Source organism: Epinephelus moara, chromosome 16 (genome assembly GCF_006386435.1).
Source record: "Epinephelus moara isolate mb chromosome 16, YSFRI_EMoa_1.0, whole genome shotgun sequence".
Classification (NCBI taxonomy): Eukaryota; Metazoa; Chordata; class Actinopteri; order Perciformes; family Serranidae; genus Epinephelus; species Epinephelus moara.
Window position 1 is genome coordinate 11,110,669 of NC_065521.1, and position 23,800 is coordinate 11,134,468.

General features: G+C 41.4%; 1 protein-coding gene across 1 annotated transcript in view; it reads left to right on the forward strand.

Annotated features, from left to right (window-relative positions):
• lamb2 (laminin, beta 2 (laminin S)) overlaps window positions 1-23,471 on the forward strand; it is a 44,754-nt gene extending 21,283 nt beyond the window's left edge. The window contains exons 11-35 of the mRNA XM_050063844.1: window positions 296-408; window positions 1,618-1,697; window positions 3,939-4,074; window positions 4,188-4,346; window positions 5,921-6,048; window positions 6,140-6,269; window positions 6,395-6,587; window positions 7,801-7,944; window positions 8,412-8,643; window positions 8,897-9,066; window positions 10,631-10,666; window positions 12,627-12,851; window positions 12,970-13,187; window positions 13,334-13,430; window positions 13,802-13,983; window positions 14,100-14,290; window positions 14,545-14,729; window positions 15,337-15,578; window positions 16,089-16,292; window positions 17,427-17,571; window positions 17,720-17,927; window positions 18,040-18,181; window positions 20,142-20,318; window positions 20,419-20,578; window positions 21,121-23,471. Coding sequence (XP_049919801.1) covers window positions 296-408; window positions 1,618-1,697; window positions 3,939-4,074; window positions 4,188-4,346; window positions 5,921-6,048; window positions 6,140-6,269; window positions 6,395-6,587; window positions 7,801-7,944; window positions 8,412-8,643; window positions 8,897-9,066; window positions 10,631-10,666; window positions 12,627-12,851; window positions 12,970-13,187; window positions 13,334-13,430; window positions 13,802-13,983; window positions 14,100-14,290; window positions 14,545-14,729; window positions 15,337-15,578; window positions 16,089-16,292; window positions 17,427-17,571; window positions 17,720-17,927; window positions 18,040-18,181; window positions 20,142-20,318; window positions 20,419-20,578; window positions 21,121-21,257 — 4,034 coding nt within the window. The 3' untranslated portion in view covers window positions 21,258-23,471. The remainder of the gene's footprint in view (window positions 1-295; window positions 409-1,617; window positions 1,698-3,938; window positions 4,075-4,187; window positions 4,347-5,920; window positions 6,049-6,139; window positions 6,270-6,394; window positions 6,588-7,800; window positions 7,945-8,411; window positions 8,644-8,896; window positions 9,067-10,630; window positions 10,667-12,626; window positions 12,852-12,969; window positions 13,188-13,333; window positions 13,431-13,801; window positions 13,984-14,099; window positions 14,291-14,544; window positions 14,730-15,336; window positions 15,579-16,088; window positions 16,293-17,426; window positions 17,572-17,719; window positions 17,928-18,039; window positions 18,182-20,141; window positions 20,319-20,418; window positions 20,579-21,120) is intronic.
• The last annotated feature ends 329 nt before the right edge of the window (window positions 23,472-23,800 follow it).

The following is a 23,800-nucleotide window of genomic DNA, read 5'->3' on the forward strand; positions in this document are numbered from 1 at the left end:
GAATACTAATAGTAATACCTAAAGTGACTGGATAAATAAGATGAATTACACAAAAATGTATAAGTGGTGTGGTGGTGAGCAGGACATGTCCCCCACATCCTTGGTGGAAATTGCAACCTTGCCTGCTAGGTAATAATTGACCTGCCAATCAGGGTCACATAGAAATTGATTTAGTAATTTGCTTGACAGTGGTGGCAGTTTGTTCTTCACCTTAAACCCCTGACTTTAATGTGCTGCAGTAACTAAATATCTGTGAGAAATCTCATCAGTTTTGCCCTCTATCTTATGCCACCAGCTTGCCGATGTGACCACAGGGGAACAGTGTCAGGTAGCTCCCAGTGTGACCCAGTCAGTGGAGACTGCTTCTGCAAGCGTCTTGTCACTGGACGCAGCTGTGACCAGTGTTTGGTAAGACTCGTATACTGGCTTAAATGGACAATCTCATGTATCTTTGTCTGTCTTTTTCTCTGTCTTTCTCTCCTTACCACTCACTCTCTTCTCCTGTAAATAAGCCTTTATGGTAGTGATGTGACAGTGAACTGAAAACCTTCTGATGTATTTTCTATTACCCAACCAGACTCTTTTGTTGACCTTATTACCTCTGGTTAACACCACCGCTGCTGATTTTCTTTTTCTCTGTTTCTTTTACATATTTTTCCAACACCCTCTCTGCCCGAGATGTCAGGTGGTGATCAGCTTTCTGTTATAATTTAACCTCTTACCCCAAACCTTCTCAGCCAGGAATAGTATAGCCAGGAATGTGAGCTCCTGCCTGGGCCCTGTATCTAAATTTAGCCCAGGGATTTGAGGCTTGTCCGGTTGGTGCGGGTTACAGCAGGCCTAAAATGGTCAGGGCCTGGACCGTGTCCGAAAGTGGATCCTGACTTAACGTTTTAATGATCCCTGTGAAGCCTCATTTTAGTAGCCAAAGTGTAATGTCAACATTAGACAGAATTAAAAAATCCCCTAGGAAAAAAAACATCTTACTGTTGCTGCAGTGAAAGTGTATTTAAAACAAAAAGAAATAAAAGTAAAAATATCAGTATAAACTTGCACTTATACATAAAACGAAGCTGCCCCACCAAAGAGTAAAAGTTAGTCATCACTGCCTCCTCGTATGAGCTTTCCAAGTAGGTGTCAAGTCTAACTACAGGCTGGATAGATGATTAAGCTCTGTCCACAAACTTGAACAGCATTATATAGAAATGACCAGATTCTTAAAAGAGAGAAACCACAAAATTTAGCAGAGTACAAATCCATCGGCCAAAACATACTCAAGAAAGAAAGTAAAATTGCTGACTGCAAAAAATCCAGTATTCATGTCGTCAAGTCAGCTCTTTTTGAGGGAGAAGAAAGTCTTACAATGCCAGTTGAAAGAAATGGGGCAGTAACAGTATGCCCTGCAGCTATGCACGTTGTTTTAGTGGATTAGAGAGCTAGATACAGTATGTATGACTCACTTATGACAGTCAAACTGTAGTGGAAGTTCCCTCTCACTCTTTAATAGCATGGAGAGAGATACATCATGTCTGTCTGGACTGTCTGTCTGTTGAGTGATCCTCTTCTGTTTCTCTCTGTCAATCACTCTGCCCTCTGCCTGTCCTTCTGTGTTTCTAGCCAGAACACTGGGCTCTGAGCCACGACCTGAACGGCTGCCGAGGCTGCGAGTGTGATATAGGAGGAGCCCTCAACAACCAGTGAGTGACGCTGTAGCTTTAATCCTGAGTCACAGGTCACGTATGAAGTATGAGACTGTTACAAATGAGATGACATAATAATATTCCAAAACAGCAGCTGCAGCTTTGTGTACTCAGATTTATCAGCCTCCATCTTTACCCTGGGAGTATTAATTCATTACACTTGTTGTCATATGAATTAATTCATTCATTCATTTTCTGTGCCACTAGAGGCTAACATCCTCTATTTAAACCTCTTACACAAACACTTAATTTATGCTTCACGCATCAGTGACTGTCAGCAAGGCCAAAGTGACATCACACCACCAGATACGGCCCTTTGCAGGGTCTTGTCCTGCAAGTTTTCGCCTGTCTGTACACATCTGAGATTTCTAACTACACAGACGTGGAACTGCCCCTACAGATTAGGAGAATATCAGTTTGACATGAGGAGAAACCACATGGACTATAAAAGATCCAAAAGTTTCCTCATCACCCATGTCAGCACATGTCCGTGCGGCTGCCCGTGCAGAAACTATAACTAAGGCTCAATTCAGTGCCCCAGTGATAATGGAAACTTATCGTGTCATTTTTGGTTTTTATAAGCCACCATAGCTCGACACTGTCAGTCAACAACTTTGGTCCAGACTTAAATATCTGTAAGAACTGCAACCTTAAGATCTATTGATAATACATTTTGTACACACTTTCATTTAGCCCAGTGGATGAATCTTACTGACTTTAATGATCTCCTGACTTTTCCTTTGGCGCCATCACAAGGTAGACATTTGTGGTTATGAGTTAAATTTGTCAACAACTATTGGTTAGATTGCCATGACATTTGGTACATCCTTTGGCATCTTTTTCCACGTGTGCCATGACCAGCTCCTAATTTAAGTTGTTCGTTACTTTGATTTATGATCAAATATTAATAAAACTACTGACAATCCCACCATCCTCAGATGTACTATGAGTGTAGTGCCAAGGTTAGTTGGGTCGGTCCTGTCATGAATGTATGAAGAGAAATAGATACAACGTTGGAGACGGGGGGCCGTTTATTCCTTGAAAGTTGCTCAATGGAACATGTAGCAAAAAATGTTCAACTGCCTGAACGATTAATTATTGGCACAGCTTCTGCATCATTGGACCCACAGAACAAGAGCGCTACAGACTGGCTCTCCGCTGACTGGGATAAAATGATTTACTTGTTTAGCTCTCCTAGACTTTGCAAATGTTATTGGACCGAATTGAGTTTAGTTCTGATAGTAAAACAAGTCATCTTGCGGAGGTTGTGACACTCCAAAAAAATGTATCTACCTATTTACAGATAGGTTTCATAATGTTAAGTCTATGCGAAAAAAGATATATATTGTATTTACACACATACATCTCGTGGCAGCAGTATTTACGTTGTTCTAAAATGCATTATAATATATTATTACTATTATATATAGTAGTTCACCTTGTTAGTTTGTAGATTCTCGCTTCCCAATGAAGACCTGTTTTGTTTGTTTTTTTTGGAGTAAAGTAAGGTTAATCTGTTGTCACACTCATGAAGTTCCACCCTGAAGAAAGTTGGTCCAACATTTTAAAACATTTTTGATGAAGTTTTAAAAGTTGTATTTATGTGTAGAGGGTTAGCTAGCCTAATCTGGATCACTGACAGAGCTAAGGCCAACTTAGCTCAAAATTTTCCACCCTGTTAGCTCTGGAGACCAGTTCAAACCAGTCCACCCAGAGGGATTATTATTTGCAGTTATGTTTTCCTGACAGGTAAACATGTCACTATTCATATATAATGCAAAGAAGCATGAAAAATCTTTTTTTTCTTTCTCGAAAAGTTATGAGGTCCAAATGTTGCTGCATAACAGGAATGACCCAGCAATGCTAATCTAATAAATTAAGATGGTGAACATGTTGAACATTACACCTACTAAACATCAGCATGTTAATGGTAATTTCACTGAAATTGTGCTCATATGATTTCATGTGATTGATTAATTGATTAATGGACTGTCATTGTGAGCACATTAGCAGGCTGATAGCATTTAGCTCAAAGCACTGTTGTTCTTGAGGACAGCCTCACAGAGCAGCTAACATGATTGACTTTTTCTAAAGTTTCACTTCAATGTCAGAATGAGAAGAAGGAACAATTAAAACAGTGATTGATTACTGATGAAAGGGTAAGCATCATTGGCATCGAAGCCACATTAAATCAACAGTAGCAGTAAAATAACAGATCTATTCATGTCTTCTCTGTAGCTGCTCCATGGAGAGTGGCCAGTGTCGCTGTCGCAGTCACATGACAGGACGGCAGTGTTCACAGGTGGAGTCTCGATATTTCTTCATGGCTCTGGATCACTTCCTGTATGAGGCTGAGTTGGCCAAAATGGGGCAGGTAAGCACCTGTATTCTTCAGCAGCACACATTTGTATTGGAGCAATTCTGTGGCTTTAGTATGGAAATATGTATTTTAGAAGTATATATCTGAATACGTCTGTGTATTCTCAGGGCTGTACAGTGGAGATCAGGGAGCACCAGCTGGGTCGCCCTGCAACGTGGACGGGCACTGGGTTCGCTCGGGTACCTGAGGGTGGCACCCTGGAGTTCCTCATCAGTAACATCCCCTACTCCATGGAATATGACCTGCTTATCCGCTACGAGTCACAGGTCTGTGTGTTTGAACATGTGCGTTTATCTCCTCCACTTGTGGTAGACTGCTCTGATCAAAATGAAGTAATTCAAGGAGTAGTTTAAGGTTTTGTGAAATATGCCAGTTCTCTCTCTTGTTGAGAGTTACATGAGAGGATTCATACCTCTCTCCAATCTTTTAGGGCACGGTCACACATGAACGACATTAAAACTGGTGCGTGGAGTTTAACTTAAGTGAACTTTGACTGGCAGCCTTAACCCATAGCAAAGTGGTAGGTGAAAGAGACATTGATTGTTGCTGCGTCTAACCAGCAGATATTGTATGATGATGGCCATGAAAAATACAAACTGCCCCACATGAGAGATGCTGCCTGGCTGACAGTGAGTTGGGAGAAGGGCATGGAACATAAGAAAATGGATAATGTGACAATAGTATCATATTTCACTGTATTTATTAGCAAGCTAGTTAACATTAGCTAGAGAGCTAACTGTCCATGTGCATCACACCCGGGACTCCCCGCATTCAGTACGAATATCATCTCAGTTGGTGATGGTCACTCACCTGCAGTCACTCATGTGTGACCATACCTTAACTGGGAGTTAGAGAGAGGTCCTTCCCCTTCCAGTGGACCACCATGGGACCTTATTATGGAAAAATATGTACGAAAGTTAATGACAAGAGACAAATCATTTTTGAAAGACTGCACAACTCAATGTGACATTTTAAGTTTAAGACCAGGATTCACTGGATAAAAAAACACATCAGGTGGAAAATAGCTCACTAGCAACAGTCGCTAGCAAGCTGGTGTTGGTGAAGTATAATGTGTGTGACAGGAGATGTTGTGAGCACTGAGCAGTTTCACTAACAACTAACTAAGACTTTCTTGACCTGCAAAATTGTCTTTTAAATTGACAAACATTGTGTGTGTGGTTCATGGCTCAGTTCAAAAAGAATTGAAAAATTTGTTGTATCTTGTTGTTGACTATCATACATATTCTTTCTGAAATGAGGTCCCATGATGGAAGGTGAGGGACTTCACGTTTGTATTGACTGGACTATTTTTCTGCAAACTCAAGGTGAACAGAAGACTCCAGAATGTCGGCCAGAAAAAAGTCTTGCACATGACCCTTTGTAAAATCCCAACTGTTAACACATTAGCTTGTGCAGATGTAACATGATAAGATATAACATGTTAATTAGTAATTTAGATGTGTTGGTTGGCAGATTTTGTTACATCTAAAGAGAGCCTGCCTTGCTGTTTCCAGTCTTCATACTAAGCTAAGCTAACCATTGTCTAATTCCAGCTTCATATTGGGCAACATTTCAAACTATTCCTTCACCTGTGTCCAGTCTGCCCTGTACAGATATGCAATTAAAGGAACATGCTGATGGTTTTGCACGTTTCAGCCCTTTGCCTATCTGTCATGTATATTCTACAGGTTAAACATTTTTCAAAACCTTTGTGATTGATTTCCTATTATTCAGGTGGTGATAATTTTGTAACTGTCCTCCTCCCTTTTTCATACTCTCATATGTCATAATGAGTATGCTTTTGGCTGCATACTAACCAAATATTCCTGATTCTACCCAGATGCCCAGAGACTGGGAGGAAGTGCGAATAACAGTGATCCGACCAGGGCCAATTCCTACCAGCAGCCCCTGTGGAAACACCATCCCAGATGATGACAGACTCACGGTTTCCCTGCCTGCGGGAGCCAGGTCTGTGGCTCAGACACACACACACACACACACGCACACACGCTCGCACAGTCCCTGAATGTTAACTGTGTGCTGACTGTGTTTGCTCCAGGTTCATGGTCCCTCATCAGGCTGTGTGTCTGGAGAGAGATGTGACATACACTCTCCGCTTTGAGTTCAGACGCTATCAGGATGCCAACAGTATCCTCAACGGCGCCAACGCTATTCTTCTTGTGGACTCTGTGAGAACAATTTCTTTTTCCAGTCCTCTAAAAGAAATATCTAACCCATGAAGAAATTGTAGTTTTCATTCCACACACAAACATCTTTCGCTCTCTTTGTCATAACCCTCTGATCCTTGCACCAGATTGCCTTGATGCCACGCCACTCCTCCATGGAGATGTTCAACGCAGGCGATCCAGCTTCTAACAACAGGAAGCAGACCTATGAGCGGTACCGCTGCCACGAGGGGGCAAAGAGTGTAACCCGCCCACTGATGAGTGACACCTGTGCCAAGCTAATCACCAGCATGTCGGCCATCATAAATGACGGGGCTCTGCGTGAGTGAAGAAAGCCTCATTAAAGAAGGCTTCTGCCTCGTTTAATTGACAGCCATGATGTTTATAATGCAGCAGCTGCAGGGTCTGACTAGACTGAAATACAAACATAGCCTCATTATTGGGATCAGTGAAGTTAACATTAAAGATTCAACATAAACAACTATTTATTCATCTATAGGACATAGCCAGGTCTAGCCATCAGTTTATCCTTAAGGGGCTATAATGGATTTTTTGGTAACACTCTTAATGAGGCCCATGTCTGTGATGCATTATAAACATACTTTTATTGCATTATAATCTGCTAATATCACTAAATAACATAGGTTATAAACAGTCATAAATATTAATAATCCTTTGTTACAATAATCACACATTAGAATTATAATACACTATGATCCTAGCAACAAATGTCAGTATTAGTGAAGTATTAATGAAGTATGATGATACCTGAACTTTTAAATCATTAAAATGCCTCACAATATGTTGTAATTACTGTTATAAAACATAATTTATATATTTATGAGTGCTTGTAACTTTATCACTTTATACTGTAACTATGTTTAGAATGCAATATTGACATGGGCATTATGAAAAATGTTACAGATATGGAGAGTTTTATATTAATATCAAATAACAGTGTGACACAGTGAATAGGGTCGCTAGTGATGAACCTACAGAGAATTATCACCTGAATCTGCAGCTTCCCTCTGCCCTATGGAGCTTAGTGAGTTTTAGCACACTGCTTTGGTTCAGTCTCAGGGCTCCACGAGTGTTGTTTTCGGCCACAGCAGGCACTTGTTTTTGGTGAAAAACAGCAGATAGACACAGTTAGAGACAAGCTGGAGAAGCTGGTGAAGCATTTAGCAGCTGAAGAGATAGATATTCCCTTCAAGAGTTGATAGAGACCCAAGACAGAGCTATGAAATGTTTTACTATCTTTGTAAAAATTGATCAATAGCTGCAGTGTCATTATAATTTCTATTTAGCTACACAAAAAGTCAGGAAATTTTCAGCTCAACTTTAAGCTGTAAATCTATGCAACATAGCTGAATGACCTGTAAATGTTCTAAATAACATTAATCTGACAGTCAGTCAGATGTTTTCAGCAATCGTTCTTTCTTTGTTCCTTTTGCTCCCAGAATTCAGTGTGCAGGATGTTTCCATATGTTATGGTTCAGTGACATCATGTCTGTGCTTCTCTGTTCTCCCCCAGCTTGTAATTGCGATCCCCAGGGGTCCATCAGCTCCATGTGTGATGTCCGCGGGGGCCAATGTCACTGCAAGCCCAATGTGATTGGCCGACGCTGTGACCAGTGTGCTCCAGGAATGTACGGCTTTGGACCCTCAGGCTGCATAGGTGAGAAACCTTTCAAAGATTTCTTGAAAGTCAGACCTGTTTGCGGAGGATATGACGTCACATAACATTTTCAATATTTCACACAACCTAATCTGGTTGGATTTGTCCCTGGAAGGGCTTAGTAGTGCCTTAAGGTGCAGATACAGCAACAGCCATGAAATCAGTTTCACCAGAAAACTTCAATCAAATCTCTTGGATCTGACACACTACTCACAATATTTGCATTGTGTTATTTGTAAGCTTAGTTTCTGCTGTGCACCTGATGTGTAGAGACTTCGATAAGTTAAATGCTATGCTGTTAGCGCCCTCTACTGTACTTTCAGTACACAATTACAATTCTAAAGCCCCTTTACTAAACTTATGTATTCCTCATCTGTCTTTTCTCTTTCTCTCTTCTGTATCTTCTCCTTTTCACTTAATTTTCTCTTATCCTCGTATACCCTTCTCCTTTTCCTCCTACGGTCCAGCCTGTGGTTGCAGCTTGGAAGGCTCTGTGACTCGACTTTGTGACAAGTTCACTGGTCAGTGCCAGTGCCGTCCCGGAGCCTTCGGTCAGCGTTGTGACGGATGCCAGACGGGTCACTGGGGATTCCCCAGCTGCCGACCCTGCCAATGTAACGGACACGCCGACATGTGTGATCAGAGGACTGGAGCCTGCATCAGCTGCAGGGACAACACAGGAGGAGACAAGTGTGACAGGTGATGTTTTCGGTGTGAGGTGTCCGAGCTGCATGAGATCAGCTTCAGTTGAAAATCTATCATTGGGATTATAAAGGGATTTAAAGAATAAAATTACAAGCACACAAAAAAAACAACAACTGTAAATATGATAACTGAAGGTTTCATATATGCATACGTCCACCGTGTTGTTGCAAAGTAGTTAGTTATTGTTCTCAGGATTTTTTTTATTTTTTTTTACTAGTTTTTAACTTCTACTTTTTCATCTCTGTAGGTGTGCCAATGGTTACTATGGTAATCCAGTTTTGGGCAAAGCATCCAGTGGTCAGTGTCGTCCGTGCCCCTGTCCAGACGGCCCCAACAGCGGACGCCACTTTGCTGCATCTTGTTACCAGGACAACCGCAATAGACAAATCATCTGCAACTGTAACCAGGGTTACACAGGTAAACCTGAGACGATACTTGTACCAAGGCTGTGCATCTTTATTTCTTCCTCTGTTCTTCCTGTTCCATCAGTCCTTGCTTTCTGCTCTGGTTCTCCTCCTCATCCTCAGCAGGTAATGCTCATGACTTCATCGGTATGTCCAGATGTGCATGTGGCGAATTCATTTTCTGTAGAACAAGTGATGTTGTGAATATCTGTTGAAACAGTTGCACACCTGAAGATTACAGTACTGCATCATCACACCGCTCTTTATGTCAGTGTTTGAGTTTTAAAATGTTACTACAAAACCTCATCTGAGTCACACATATGGGGTACAGTTGTGTCTGTGATGTGTTTAATCAAGTCAAAGGGCACCTCAGTGGATCACTTTAAGCTATAGATACCCTTTATATTAAAGGAGAAAAAAATAGATAATTCACCTCGCGTAGTATCAGTGCATCAGTCGTCAAGTTTTGTTTAAAAGAGAGCTGACGCTACAGTATAATTGAGATGAACCTCAAAGAGTCTGCAGCCATGCTCGCAGTCCTATGCTTACATGCTGATGTTTAGTACATAATGCTTACCATCTTCACAATCTTAGTTAATTGAGTTAGCATGGTGTACTTTGTGTTTACCGCTGCAGTAAACACAAAGTACAGCTGAGGCAGATGGGATTGTCATTACTTTTCCAAGTATTTGGCCGTCAAAATTTTTGACCTGATGATGGCATCAGATGAATTTGTAAAGGGAGTACCAAAGGTATTACAATTCATTCTGAGGGGTACATAAATGCAACCTGATCTCACAGAAATAAATGTCTGAAAACAAAAAGAATCAATTTCATGGTGGCGCACGAAGCAAAGTCAGGGGATCACAAAGTCGGCAGGCTTCATCCTTTTGGGGACCATGACTGTCTGTGCAATATTTTACTGCAATCCATACCATACGTTTTTATAACTTAAAGGGATAGTGCACCCAAAAATGAAAATTCAGCCATTATCTACTCACCCTCATGCCGAGGGATGCTGGACCAACTGACTGACATTGCCAACCCTAGAGAAACTCAAACGGCAACCTCCACATCTGAAAAAAAAATCAATGGTAGCATGCTAACATGCTAAACAAAGATGGTGAACAGGGTATCTGCTAACCATCAGCATGTTAGTATTGTCATTCATTAGCATGTCGACATTATTATTTAGCTCAGAGTATTGCTGTTTCTAAATACAGTTGCACAGAGCTGCTATGGCTGTCGACTCTTGTTATGATACTTTTTCCATGGAACAAAATGTAGTTAGGGGGATGTTTGACCTGAGGAGTCTGTCTAGTCAGAGGAGTCCTGCAGAGTCCATCTTTATTACCACAGCTTCATATTTTCAGTTAGCTTAAGTCAACCTGTTGAGTTAGTCACTAAAATCATTCACTAGAGGAGTTTTGGGAAAAAAATAAGTAAATCTCCAATCTTCTACCTTGTGTGACAAGGTAAAGGATATAATTCAAATGAGGTAAGCATGATGTTTCTCAGTGGGCTATGGTGAATAGTAACCTATGTCATTTCCTCCCTCCCCTGTATTACTGGCACAGGGATTGTTAAACGCTCCGGGGCGACCATCTTTAAGCGTGAGTAATGATGGTTGACCCCCATCCCTTCCTCCTCCTCCTCCTCCTCCTGCTCCTACATTTTCCACCAACCCTCCACTTTACCAAGCCTACCCATGCATGGCTTCAGCACCCCTCCCATCAATGGTGCTGTGCCACAGAGCACTTCTGTCCATGTGTGAGACCTGGCTCAAAGAATAATGTCAAACCCTTTCCAGTGCTTTACCGTGACTGCCTGTTTTATATGGCAAAAAAAAGAGTCAAATACCTGTCTCTGAAATTATATTGACATGGTATTACATATGTGGTTAAATGCAACAAGATTTGAACCAGGTCTGTGTAAATGTCCCCAGTACAAGGACCTGACCCAGAATCACATTTTCGAGTCATTTTGTCAAAAAGTGTGATTCAAAATGAAAAGGGAGAGAGTGTTGATGCTGAGTCTGGGTCAGTTTCTGTCTCTTGTGTTTGAAATAGGTTTAACTGTTCATCTTTATCTGTGAATGAAAGGAAGCTGGGAGGGGTTTGAGCAGTCATTCCTGGAGAAAAAGAGCTTCACTGATACAACAATACAGCCATACAGCCAGGATAACAACACTCATGTCACTCTTTTTAGCAGCCTGGCTTTTCAGATACAGCACAACGGAGCATGCTGAAGGCTACTGACCCTCAGATGTCCACTGTATCATTAAGTCGGTTAGATTAAATAGGACATGGTACTGACTTCTTCTACTTTCCTTTGCCCCCTTCCTGTTCTTCATCCAACTTTTTTTCCATTTCTCTCTCATCTATTCTTCCCTGTACGTCAGCCTTTACTCTGCCAGCACAGCTCTACTCTTTACCTCTCCCCACCTTCTCATTCCTTCTTTCTCTAATTTCCTCCTGTGCTCTGTTTTCTGCTCAAATATGCCAAGTATTTCTCCTTTTGACTCTGACCTGAAGGAACAACAAATGAGATACAACAGTGAGGGAAAACAGACAAACTAAAATAATAGTGCACTGCCTGACTGTTGTTGAAGTTGTATGATCCAGTTTATAGCAGCAGGTATGGTTCAGATGCAGCCACAGATAATACGCAACACAGTGTGGGACACTACTGTGCAGACCAGAATGGGTCTGTAATGGTCTTGTGTGACTCTGTGGAGTTTGTTGAAGCAGACTGAGATATCATGCAAAAATCATAGACTGTAAATGACTGTTAAGCCCCGTTCAACTAGTATTGGTTGGTGCCTTTTTCCCAGTCGAGAATTACAGAATGGAGGCTGCGTTGACAAATATAAATGAAACAAATCCATCAGAACAAAGAAATCTTGAAAGATGAAGAGATGGATGACACGTGACAATATTTGAAGGAATTGGTTCTGTTTGCTTAATAGAAAACTAAACACAGGTGTGGGGGTTAATTTCAAAATCACATGACGTCCCCAGGTAATACCAGTCCTTTGCAAATAAGGTTATATTCTATTATGTAATCAACAAGCATAGTAATATGTTGTATAATTTCCAGAAGAAAGCTGTGATGAAAATGACACTTAACTAATGAGAGCTGGTTAACCCAACCCGATTGAGTATAACAACTGATTCTAGTAACATACAACAACTACTACAACTGATTCTAGTAACATACTGTATTAATATAATGTAGTATTAATATAATGTAATGTTCATGCTTTGCAGAGATGAGTTAAGCCAAGTTTTGGACTAACATGTTTCTCCACTGAAAAAAATTTGGCAAAATGTTGCCATATGAGAAGGAACCTAACAACTCTGTTGAACCAAGATCACCTGTTGATTGCGCAGCTATTTCCTGCTTCTTGTTGTTTCATACATCCGCTTGGGAACTCCTGCAGAGCACTTCACCCATTATTACTGCAAATATAGTTCAGTTAAAAGTAGCAATTACTCAGTTATAGCTCTTTTCTCCACCCATTTATTATAGTAACTCTTGTTCTTTTCCAATTTGCTTTTTCTCCCAATTCAGGAGCCCGATGTGAGGAATGTGCTCCGGGTTATTATGGCAACCCCTCTCAGCCCGGAGGGCGCTGCCAGCCATGCCAGTGTAACAACAACATAGACATGTCAGACATGGATGCCTGCGACAGGCAGACCGGAGAGTGCCGGAAATGCCTTTACAACACAGAGGGCCCCAACTGTGGCATCTGCAGGAGCGGCTATTTCGGAGACGCTTCCCGACGCAACTGCAGAAGTGAGTGACACATTCATTTAAAAAAAAAATCTACAAAAAGACAAAGCATTGACTTACATGTTAAAGTTGGTTAAAGAACAGAAATATCATGATGATGCACGGTTGTTTTGCCCTTCAGAGTGCACATGTAACTTCCTGGGTACTGACCGGAGCCAGTGTATGGAACGTGAGGACTGTGTGTGCCAGCGTAACACAGGGCAGTGCCAGTGTCTTCCTAACGTCATAGGTCTGACATGTGACCACTGTGCCCCAAACCACTGGAACTTGGCCAGCGGGGGTGGCTGTGAACCCTGCGGCTGTGACCCCAACAACTCAGTCACCTCTTCGTGTAATGAGGTAGGGTACACTTGGACTTGACCCATTCAAATAAACACATGTCATGATGCAATACAAGTGTACATATGTTCACATTCATTCACACTGACAGAAACAAACGAAACTAACATGTCATGCTTCTATTTTTCTATTTCACTCTTGTGCAGTTCACTGGGCAGTGTCAGTGTCGCGATGGCTTTGGTGGGAAGACCTGCACAGACTGTCAGGAGAACTACTGGGGAGACCCCAGGACACAGTGCAGAGGTTAGAAACATAAATATATAATGTTAAATGTTTTGGTATTAGTGGGTGCACATCAGATAATTTGTAATATTAACTGTAAAACAGGAAACCAAAGTATATCAGTATGTGATTCCTTAACTCTCCATAGTGATATTGTTTTCAACTAGCCTGTATATTTTCAGAACACAAGCAAATTCTTGCCACCCCAAGATTTTCAGTAGACCCATGTGGCCACCCCTATTCAAAATTTCTGGGGGTGCCACTGCATTTCAGTACCAAATAACTAGTCTTATAAGCCTTATAACAGCCTTATAACCAGTAAGATTTTCTCATAATAACATTGGTCCTGTTGTTCCATACTCACTGCACACTCCCTTCTCTCTCCCCTCCAGCTTGTGACTGTGACTGGCGTGGCATTGAGACCTCTCAGTGCAACAGGGTGACCGGCCACTGTGTATGCCAGCAGGGGGTGTCAGGTGTCCGCTGTGACCAGTGTGCCAGAGGCTTCTCTGGCCAGTTCCCCAACTGTCAGCCCTGTCACCAGTGCTTCGGGGACTGGGATCGTATTGTGCAGGTGCAGAGTCATGCCAAAGAGGCGGTCTAATCCTAATAAGCCAAATGTGAAATACTGAATAACTGATAATGATTCAACCATAAATCTTTCTCTGCTCAATTTTGTCTTGTTGCCAGGACCTGGCAGTGCGCACCAGGGCTCTGGCAGAGCGTGCCCACGAGATTCAGACCACTGGGCTTACTGGGGCCTATGAGAAGGCCTTCAGAGACCTCGAAGAGAAACTGGCACAAGCTCAGGGCATTGTCAACGCACGCAATGCCACTGCTGCAGCCGTTGCTACCCTAATGGAGCTTATTGAAGATCTGAGGTACAGCTGTTACATCTCACTGCATTTTAAGAGTTTTCCAAGTGAAAATATCCATCTGAAGTAATTCTTTGTGTCACATAAGATAGAAGTATAAAGATCATACCCGATCTAGTAATTGTTTTTGAAAAACAGAAAGGGATTCAACAGAAATCTTTTAACTCCGTCAGCAGATTGATTCAATTTGTCTAAGAAATTCAAAATCATATGAGGATTGTAACTTAAATTCCCCAACAAATGCTTGTCTTGCTGTGCAGAGCGCAGATCGGTGAGACCACGGACACCCTGAACCGACTGGAAGGAGACCTAACCATCGTCCAGGACAGCAACTCTGAGGCAAGCAAAGAGCTGAGTGCTCTGGAGAGAGAGGCGAGAGAACTAAACCTCACTTCAGAGCAGCTACACCGCCAACTGGATATCCTAAAAAACTCCAACTTCCTAGGTGAGAAAAAAAAGGAAAAGAGATTCTCATTATTCAACCGTTCACTCTCTTACCTCAAAGTTTCTGCTGCTGCTGTTATTCGTGCACACTCTAGGTTCCTTCACTACTCAATTTCCCTAAAATGCAGCATCATTATTCCTAATCCTCTCCCACTTTTCATCACTAAGTCAGGAATCTATAACCCCTAATAATAATCAAATTTACTCCAGCACCAGTTGGGTTAATGGGGTAGGGCTGGAACTAACATTTTTTTTCATTGTAGCTTAATCTGTCCATTATTTTCTCAATTAATCGATTAGTTGTAGAAAATGGTGAAAAATGTTGATCAATGTGTCCCAAAGCCCAGGATGATGTCCTCAAAGATACACATAAAGATACAGATATAAAGATATTCAGTTTACTGTCACAGAGGAATAAAAAAAACCCTTGAAACTGCTCATTTAGTGAGTCAGTTACAGTCAGAGAATTGTGACTTTTTTTCCCTAAAAGAATTATGCAAACCAATTAATGGAATATCAAATTAAATAAGTTGTTGATTAATTTGATAGTTGACAACTCTAAAATGTGGAAAGTTGAAACATACTTTCCTTCCTCCTCTTTGCTTTAGGTGCATACGACAGCATTCGCAGCTCCTACAACAAATCCCGCGATGCAGAGCGACGCGCTAATGAATCAACAACCACCAGGCCCAGCACAGTCAGCCAATCTGCAGACACTCGCCGCCGCACTGAGCGTCTCATCTCTGCCAAGAAGGATGACTTTAACCGTAAAAATGCTGCTAACAAGCGTGCACTTGGAGAGCTCAACACCAGAGCACAGGGCCTTGACTTGAAGAAGATCAATGAGAAGGTTTGATCATGTTTTACTTTCTGTGAAGCAGCTGTTAACACTGATGAACTTTGTTAGCATTCGTGTGTATAGCCATACAAAAGCAGAGAGAAAGAACTACAGAGGCAGCGAAATTGAGAAAAAAATTGAACCTCTTCAGAACTGTTGTGGATGATTTTTATAGTATAGACAACAGTTAAGAACATTTAGTTTCGGCTTAAGCTAACCCTGACACACAAACTTTTACTTGATATAGCTCTTGCTTTAGCTAGCTTTCTAGTTTCTCACTTCTCTGTGAACACTTCACATGCTGTTTTCACAGAAATGATACACTTCTATGGAGTAATATTTAGTTACATAATAAAACACACAACAAAAAGTCACGTTCTGGTCTTCACTCAATATTGACTTAACGTGTACTTGTTTTCGCTTTGCACGACACTACAGGAATGAAGTTTTTCAGTGCTACACATACACATTCACCTGATCATTTCCAGACAATTACAAGTACATGTTCACCTGTCCCAACAGGTTTGCGGGGCCCCGGGTGATGCTCCCTGTGGGGAAAGTCCTTGTGGGGGTGCAGGTTGCCGTGACGATGAAGGGAACCGTCACTGTGGAGGCCTAAACTGTAACGGCGCTGTAGCAGTAGCTGACAATGCTCTGGAGAGAGCCAAACATGCAGAGAAGGAGCTGAACAAAGCTATGAGAGAGGTGGAAGGACTCTTTACTAAGGTACGGACACAAGTGAGAACTATAGTTACTATACTTTTGGCCTGCAGCTATTTCAGATATATAGCATCACATCTGTTAAGCCAGACCAGATGTTCATGTTTTAAGTTTTGCTTCAACATATTTTAAGAGCTGCCTCTTTGGACAGTCATTAACAGTCATACAGGGGGAGAATCATTGTAGAGGAGGCAGAAAAAGCTTTTTGTGATCTTCTCATCTGACCAGAATGGAATGCAGATGTTCCAGCTAAATCTACTTTGCAAGTGTTATGTTTCCTCCCTTCACATTAAGGAGGATCCCTTGCAAGTCTTTTTGAATTGTCTTTAGTTAGATTTTTGCCACTGTGTGGAGTTCTCACAGTAGCAAGTTTTACACTAATACAAATCGATAGTTGTTCACTTCCATTTTTTCCAGCATCCCTGCACAGTACATCACAGACTGAACCACTCAGAGTGGAGTAAGTGCTGAGACTCAGACATGTGTTTTTGAGGAAGCAGTGCAGCTGCTTTCTGGGATATCTGTGCACATAGACAAAACAGATTTGAGTGAAAGTGGGGACCCCAGAGGAAAGGAAAATTCAAAATAAGAACTCTTCTTTTTCTAGCCTATTTCTCCCAGACATAACTGAGCTCAATATAAGATCAATATGAGATTTTGACCATTTTTTTATACTTCTTAAATTCAGCTCCTGAGAAAAAGCCTTCCTCTTGTTTCAGCCCGATCCTTATTTAAGATCTTTAAATGCGTTTTTTCCTTTGTCTCAGTGATCAAAGTCGTGTCTCTAAGCCACCGGCGCCCCCAGCTCTGTGTATTTTGTCTGTTCTCATATTTGAGAAACCTGTAAGAAGCCCCTGAGCACTGCAAAAGAACTTCTGATTTATTCTTCTGCTCCTTCTTTCTCCTAAGGGGATTTTAGGAGAAAAAGATCAGAATTAAGCAGTCTCCAAATATGAAATTGATTTATTTCTGATGAGACAAAGAAAAGCAACATTGTGAGCAGCAAAGTTTTCCTAAACCGCAAAACTATATCACATAAAGAATTCTTGGAAAACGCTGTTAAGAAATTGAGGCTATGGAGAATGAGTTGTATCCGTTGGCCTTTTGTGTCCTGTATAAGCATTTTTGCCTTTCATTCAGGTGGCAGATGCCAAGACCAAAGCAGAGGAGGCCAAAGGTAAAGCCCAAGCAGCTTTGGACAAAGCGACCGCCACCAAGAACAAAGTGGAGCGCTCCAACAATGACCTGAGAGACCTCATCAAACAGATAAGAGACTTCCTCACTCGTGAGTCTGACAGTCTGCTGGGTTTACACATTACTATATGTTTAACATGTCCATTTTACAAGTTTACAGAGAACATGTAGAATAGTTATGCTGCCTTTTAATCAACCCCTCTGTGTCAACCCTGCCACTTCTCATTTCTCTCCCTCAGAGGAGGGTGCAGACCCAGACAGCATTGAGGCAGTGGCGAATCGTGTGTTGGAGCTGTCCATCCCTGCTTCGTCCATCCAGATCACACATCTAGCTGATGAAATCAAGGATCGGGTTCGCAGCCTTTCAAATGTGGATGCCATCCTGCAGCAGACGCAGGATGATGTCCGTAGGGCAGAGCAACTGCTGCTGGATGCCAAGAGGGCAAGGTAGTCAGAGAAGACTCAGACTTAAAACAAATGTATTGTTATAGAATTATTTGTACAAACACAGAGCATTCCATATTTATTCATTCTCTCTAAAATAACTTATCATTTTAAGGCATAGTGCTGAGGGAGTGAAGACGACAGCAGAGACAGTAAAACAGGCGCTGGTGGATGCCAAGACTGCCCAGACTTCAGCAGTGAAAGCAATAGCAAGAGCCAAAGCTGACATTGGGGAGACAGAAGCCCGACTGGCACAGGTAACCAACCACTACTGCCGCATAGTTCAAATAGTCACCTGTACAGGCCCAGATGCATCAAATCAACATCAAAGAACATGGTGACAAAGGCTGACTGTTGAATCGCCTCCTGGGCTTACGTCTTGGCCATAAAATTGCACTTAAACACACCGCAAAGACTACAACCATCGGCCAACTAGCACGTACATTAATTCGGATTCAAGATGCTAGTTAGCCAGTTAGCACATCAACAAGACAACCCGATGTTAAAAGAACAACAAAATATTTACCATGCCGTAGTGAACAATAACACAAACAATTACAAACCGTCTCTGCTAAAGAGCTTAATGGCAAAAATATACCTAATATAGTAACTTTGTTTCAATCTCACGCTCCCTTGACTTGATTTGTTTGCTGACAAGGGCCAAGTGGTGCCAACAGTGCAGTTGACCGATGGGCGACTGACAGCTTGGTGTGTGAGGGCCCCTAGGGTTGGTTATCAATGCCAATCACTCAATAATTGGCCAGGTGCTCAGATTTTTGTCTTAGATTTAAAGTTGGACCATTGTTGTAAGACTTTCTGTTGACCAGCACAAAAAATGAATAACCAGTGTTTTATATAGTTATATAAATGTTATCCTTTCACTAGATGCATCAGTTAAATCTCTCCTCTAATTAACTAAGTTATTATCTGTTGTGAAAATGAGACTTTAAATATGAAAATGGTCACTAAAGACACACCAAACCAACTTTGGAGAACGAGCAGCGAAGAAGGCCTCCTGCTGCATCGCCTGACATCGCCGTGTCTCGGCCAAAAATGTTGCACATGAACACACCATAAAGACTTAAACTGACAATCATATGTTCTGCACCTGCATGAGAGGAAATACCTCTCCCTACCAGCAGGCAGTAGTAGTCTGTATTCGTTATTCAAAAAGGGTAACCAAGACTGACACCCTTTATGGTCTGTATGACATGCATCAGGCTTTCAACTGACTCCACTGTCAACTCATTTGCAGCATTGTTACACACTTAGAGCAACTTCTATAGCACGACAAAGTCCAAGCAGAAAGGATGCTGGGGAAGTGGATGGGTCAAACACAGGACTTTCAACCAAGAGATCACTGACACTGTCCCATGTGAAGGCAAAACTCAACTTCATTTCTGACGAAACTGACATGTCCAAAACTGATGCTAGAGGGGTACCAAGAGTTCAATCGTAGGGCCACTGACCAAGATGATGTATTTGAGAAGTTGGGACTGAGAACATGTTGATTTGCGAAAAAGCTCCTCTGTACACTTTCTGCTCAGTACCAAACGGCAGACAAACACAATTAGAGACCAGCTGGAAAATACTGTGGAGCATTTAGCCACTAAAGTCAGATTTTTCCTGATATTGTAACATGGGGTGGCTGGGATCAGCCTTAGAGATAGGGTGAGGAGCACAGACATCCAGTGGAAGCTCAGAGTAGAGCCGCTGCTCCTTTGCGTCGAAAGGGGTCAGTTGAGGTGGTTCCCCTGGGTGCCTCCCATTAGAGTTGTTACGAGTATGTCCAAGTGGTAGGAGGCCTTGGGGTAGACCCAGAACATGTTGGAGGGATTACATATCCCATCTGGCCTGGGAATGCCTTGGGGTCCCCCAGGAGGAGCTGGAGAGTGCTGCTAGGGAGAGGGACATCTGGGGTGCTTTGCTTGGCCTGCTGTCCCCGCGACCCGGCCCTGGATAAGTGATGAAAATGGATGGATGGATAGATATACTGTAACACTGATACCCATGTGTTGACAGAATAGTGCAAAAAAACATGTTTAATGTGCATTCAAGTCACACTGGTTATTATATAAACATCAGTTTCAGTTTTAAGAAACCACACCCTTGCACGTAATGAAAACACAACACTTAATCCAAGGCAAGCAAATGATTAATGTAATGATATTATTCCAGAAGATCAGAATTCACTTTGCTTGGCCGTGCTCTCCTCAGATTGAGTCAGAGACATCCAACAGTGAGAAGGACCTGAATGATGCCATGGACCGCCTGGGGACACTGGGACGGGAGCTTAATGCCCTGAAGACAAAACGTGCAAACAACAGCATGGCTGCAGCCCGAGCTGAGGAGACAGCCACCATGGCAAGAGACAAGGCAAATGAAGCCAAGCAGGTGTGTGTGTCTGTGTATGTGTGTGTGTGCACAAGCTTTGCCTCATTAAAAGTGTAAACAACTGTTAAAGAAAAAAACTCTCTCCTGTCTTGATGATCAGATTCTAGACGGCCAGCTAACAGATAAATACATTGAGGTTCAGCAACGGGTTGACACGAAGGCAAAGGCTGTGCAGGATGCCAAGAAAAGAGCAGAGAGCCTCAGAGATGAAGCAAGGGAACTACTGAGAGATGCCCAAAACAAGCTCCAGAGGCTAGCAGGTGCTTATTAATCTGTGTGTGTGTGTGTGTGTGTGTGTGTGTGTGTGTGTGTGTGTGTGTGTGTGAATATGTAGCCTAGATGAAGAGAAAGACAGGGTTTATGTGTTTGCATTTCTTTGGAAGAAGAAAGTTGTTTGTTTATAATGTGAAAGACAAATTTGTTGAAACATACAGTGTAAAGAATTGGTTACAAAATTTTAAAACACAATATTTTACATTCTTTTTTTCCACTATTCCTATAGATTATTTAGATGCAATTTATAATAAACAAACATAAGACAGAAGGTAAACTGCTAATTGGATCCTCAAGCTATAGTTTCAAGTTCAGACTCCAGTATGATTTGTGTAGTACCTTTCATACAAGTTAGTGCAATTCAAAGCAGTTTACAGGTGACTGACAAGTGCATATGTCAAACTATTCCTTTGAAGTGTCATTCTGAGTCAATATGACAGAAGGTTCCTGTCAAGAATTACTTAAAGTAGCATCAAATGCAGCTAATGCCTGGTGCCGTAACCATTCCTGACATTCCTGCCTCCCACAGAGCTGGAGAAAAACTATGAGGAGAACCAGAGGAGGTTGGAGGGGAAAGCTCGTCAGCTGGACGGCTTGGAGGACAAGATGAAAGCCATCCTCAATGACATCAACAAACAAATCCAGATCTACAACACATGCCAGTAACTCACTACTCCATGTCCTAAAAAACAGGTGCATCATCGTATTATTCTGGCATTTTCTCCAGATACAGTAACTGTACAATAGACTCTGAAAGAACAATCAAAGAAGAGAGCACTGGGGTGGTTATTTTATCACTCTGCATGTGAATTTAAAATGGTTGCTATCATATTTAGGTATATATAAATATATAAACATACCCACCTGAACATGAAAAGGTTGTCTGATATCATTATTGATTTGAATCTGTGCACATTTTTTTTGTTTTTAATTATCAAAATAATCTGGAAATGTATATGTGTTTAAATTTGTATTTTGAACATAAAAAATGAAGATTATGTTTGAGAAGGGTCAATAATACTCAGATTTGGGGGGAAATAATGTACTGCAAACAATCTGTAGTTTAAGTTTTTTCAGTTTTTTATATACTTTGACTGACTGTTGAACAATCAGCAGGTCAATATCATTTTCTCCTCAAGTTTCTATGAAGTCTTCTGAGCTGTGCTCACCATGAAGACTTCACTTAAACTGCAGTGGACAGCGTCTTCTTTTAGTATGAAACACAACAACTTTTGGGTGCATGAGAACATAAAATCAGCATGGAAATCTGCTCAAATGTAAGTGGATTTGTGTGTGTGTGTGTGTGTGTGTGTGTGTGTATGTGTGTGTGTGTGTGTGTGTGTGTGTGTTTTGTTGTTGTTTTTGTAAGATTGCTAAAAAGTTCAAATGAAAGGCTTTAACCATTTTTATATTTTCAAACAAGCCAAAAAGCAGAGATGAGGGCATAGATCCTTTTCCCCTATGTAGTTTTAAGGATTTTAAGATGAACAGGGTTATTGTATTCATAGGGATTTTAAATTTAGGAATTTGTACCAACTGTGGTGCTAGGAATGCATTTTTGTATTGTGTCTGCCTTTATATTAATAACAGGGAAACAAAAGATATGACCATTGTTAAGTGGACATAAATTGAAGTGCTTGACTCTGCTAAGCCAACAGATGAAACCAGCCCAAAAACCACCTCTGCCTGGAGTAGGAGGATGGCTGTACACTAAGAATACAATGTAATAATGAGAGCAGTGGCAGCTAACAGTGTAAGCCAACGGCACAGCTCTAGTGATGCTATTATCAGTCGGTCTATAGGTCTGTGTGGGTGAACTTTGGTCCAGAGTGAAATATCTCAACTACTGTCAGATAGAATTGAAGAGACAAGAGGATATTATGGTCTAGCTGAGCCTGACACATTCACTGTACAGAGGATAAACCCTCTTTATTTAGGTAACAAAATGGCATTCCCTCTGGCACCACACTCAGGACAAACTTAAAGGACAGTTTGAGAAACAGTCTTATTTGCTTTCTTGCCCAGACAATTGATACCACACTGTAGGACTTATGATGCCACAGCCAGCAGTCTGTTACCTTAGTTAAAGAAACAGCTACCCTGGCTGCTATAAGGCTAAATAAATTCTCCTCCCTGCAACTTGAAAGGTCAACAATTAACACATTATATCTCTGACTTCCTGGAGTATTTTTGCCATTGTGAAGTTGCCAGGCAACCAGTGGAGACTCCAGCTAGTCACATAACTCTGTGTAAAACCACAACCTACCAGTTTTACACAAGATACAACATGTTAATTATTGAAGGCAACATTTTTTACATTTTACATCAGGCTAGCTGTTTCCCCGTTTCCAGTCTTTATGCTAAGCTAAGCTAACTCTACTATAATGAACAGATAACAGTGGTATTGATGTTCTAATTCTCTCCAAGAAAGCAAATAAGTGTAATTCCCAGAATGTCAAACTGTTCCTTTTAGTCATCAACAGAATTCATGTTTGTGAATGCCAAACTTGTGATGTGCAGATTGTGAATGTTTGTATCAAATGTACTGTTGATGGAATATTTAAGAGTTACAATAATGGGTGCCTCACTGTGGTGACATACAGTATACTCTACAGTATGTAGTGTTTAATTGTGCCTTATAGTATTCCAGTGTCTTGGACATTTACTCATGTACTATTTGCATGACAATTTATGTTTTAGGAAACATGACAAACCAAAAAAAAAAAAAAAACTAACTTTGTACACATAATTCCCTCAGATCACCCACCAACTGGCTGCCACTTGAATTTGATAACTAATTGCCAAAGCAAAAAATACCAAAAGAATCTTGTGTAAAGTTTAATCATGTACAGTTTTGTGAATAAAGGTTGGATAACTTAACATGTCTGTGTCGAAGTAGCTATTTTGAGCATCTTTATCAGGAGTTGGTTAGAAATCAGATTACAGTGTCAATGCTTGATATTGTCCCATTTTCAAACCTGGCTGTCTTGTGGTGTGAATGAGCGTGCTCAGCAAGGATGCTAAGTGCTTGCATGAGTCCTTGTTGTGCCCTTTGATTAAGTCTATGTCATTACAGACTTTACAGCTGTCTTGTACCCAAACTTTACAGCAGTGTCTGTGAATGGCAGTATTAACAGTATAGTGCCAAGATGACAGGAAGTAACAGCAGGGGCCAAGACCTGCCCTAAGAGCTGGCAGAGGGGAATTGC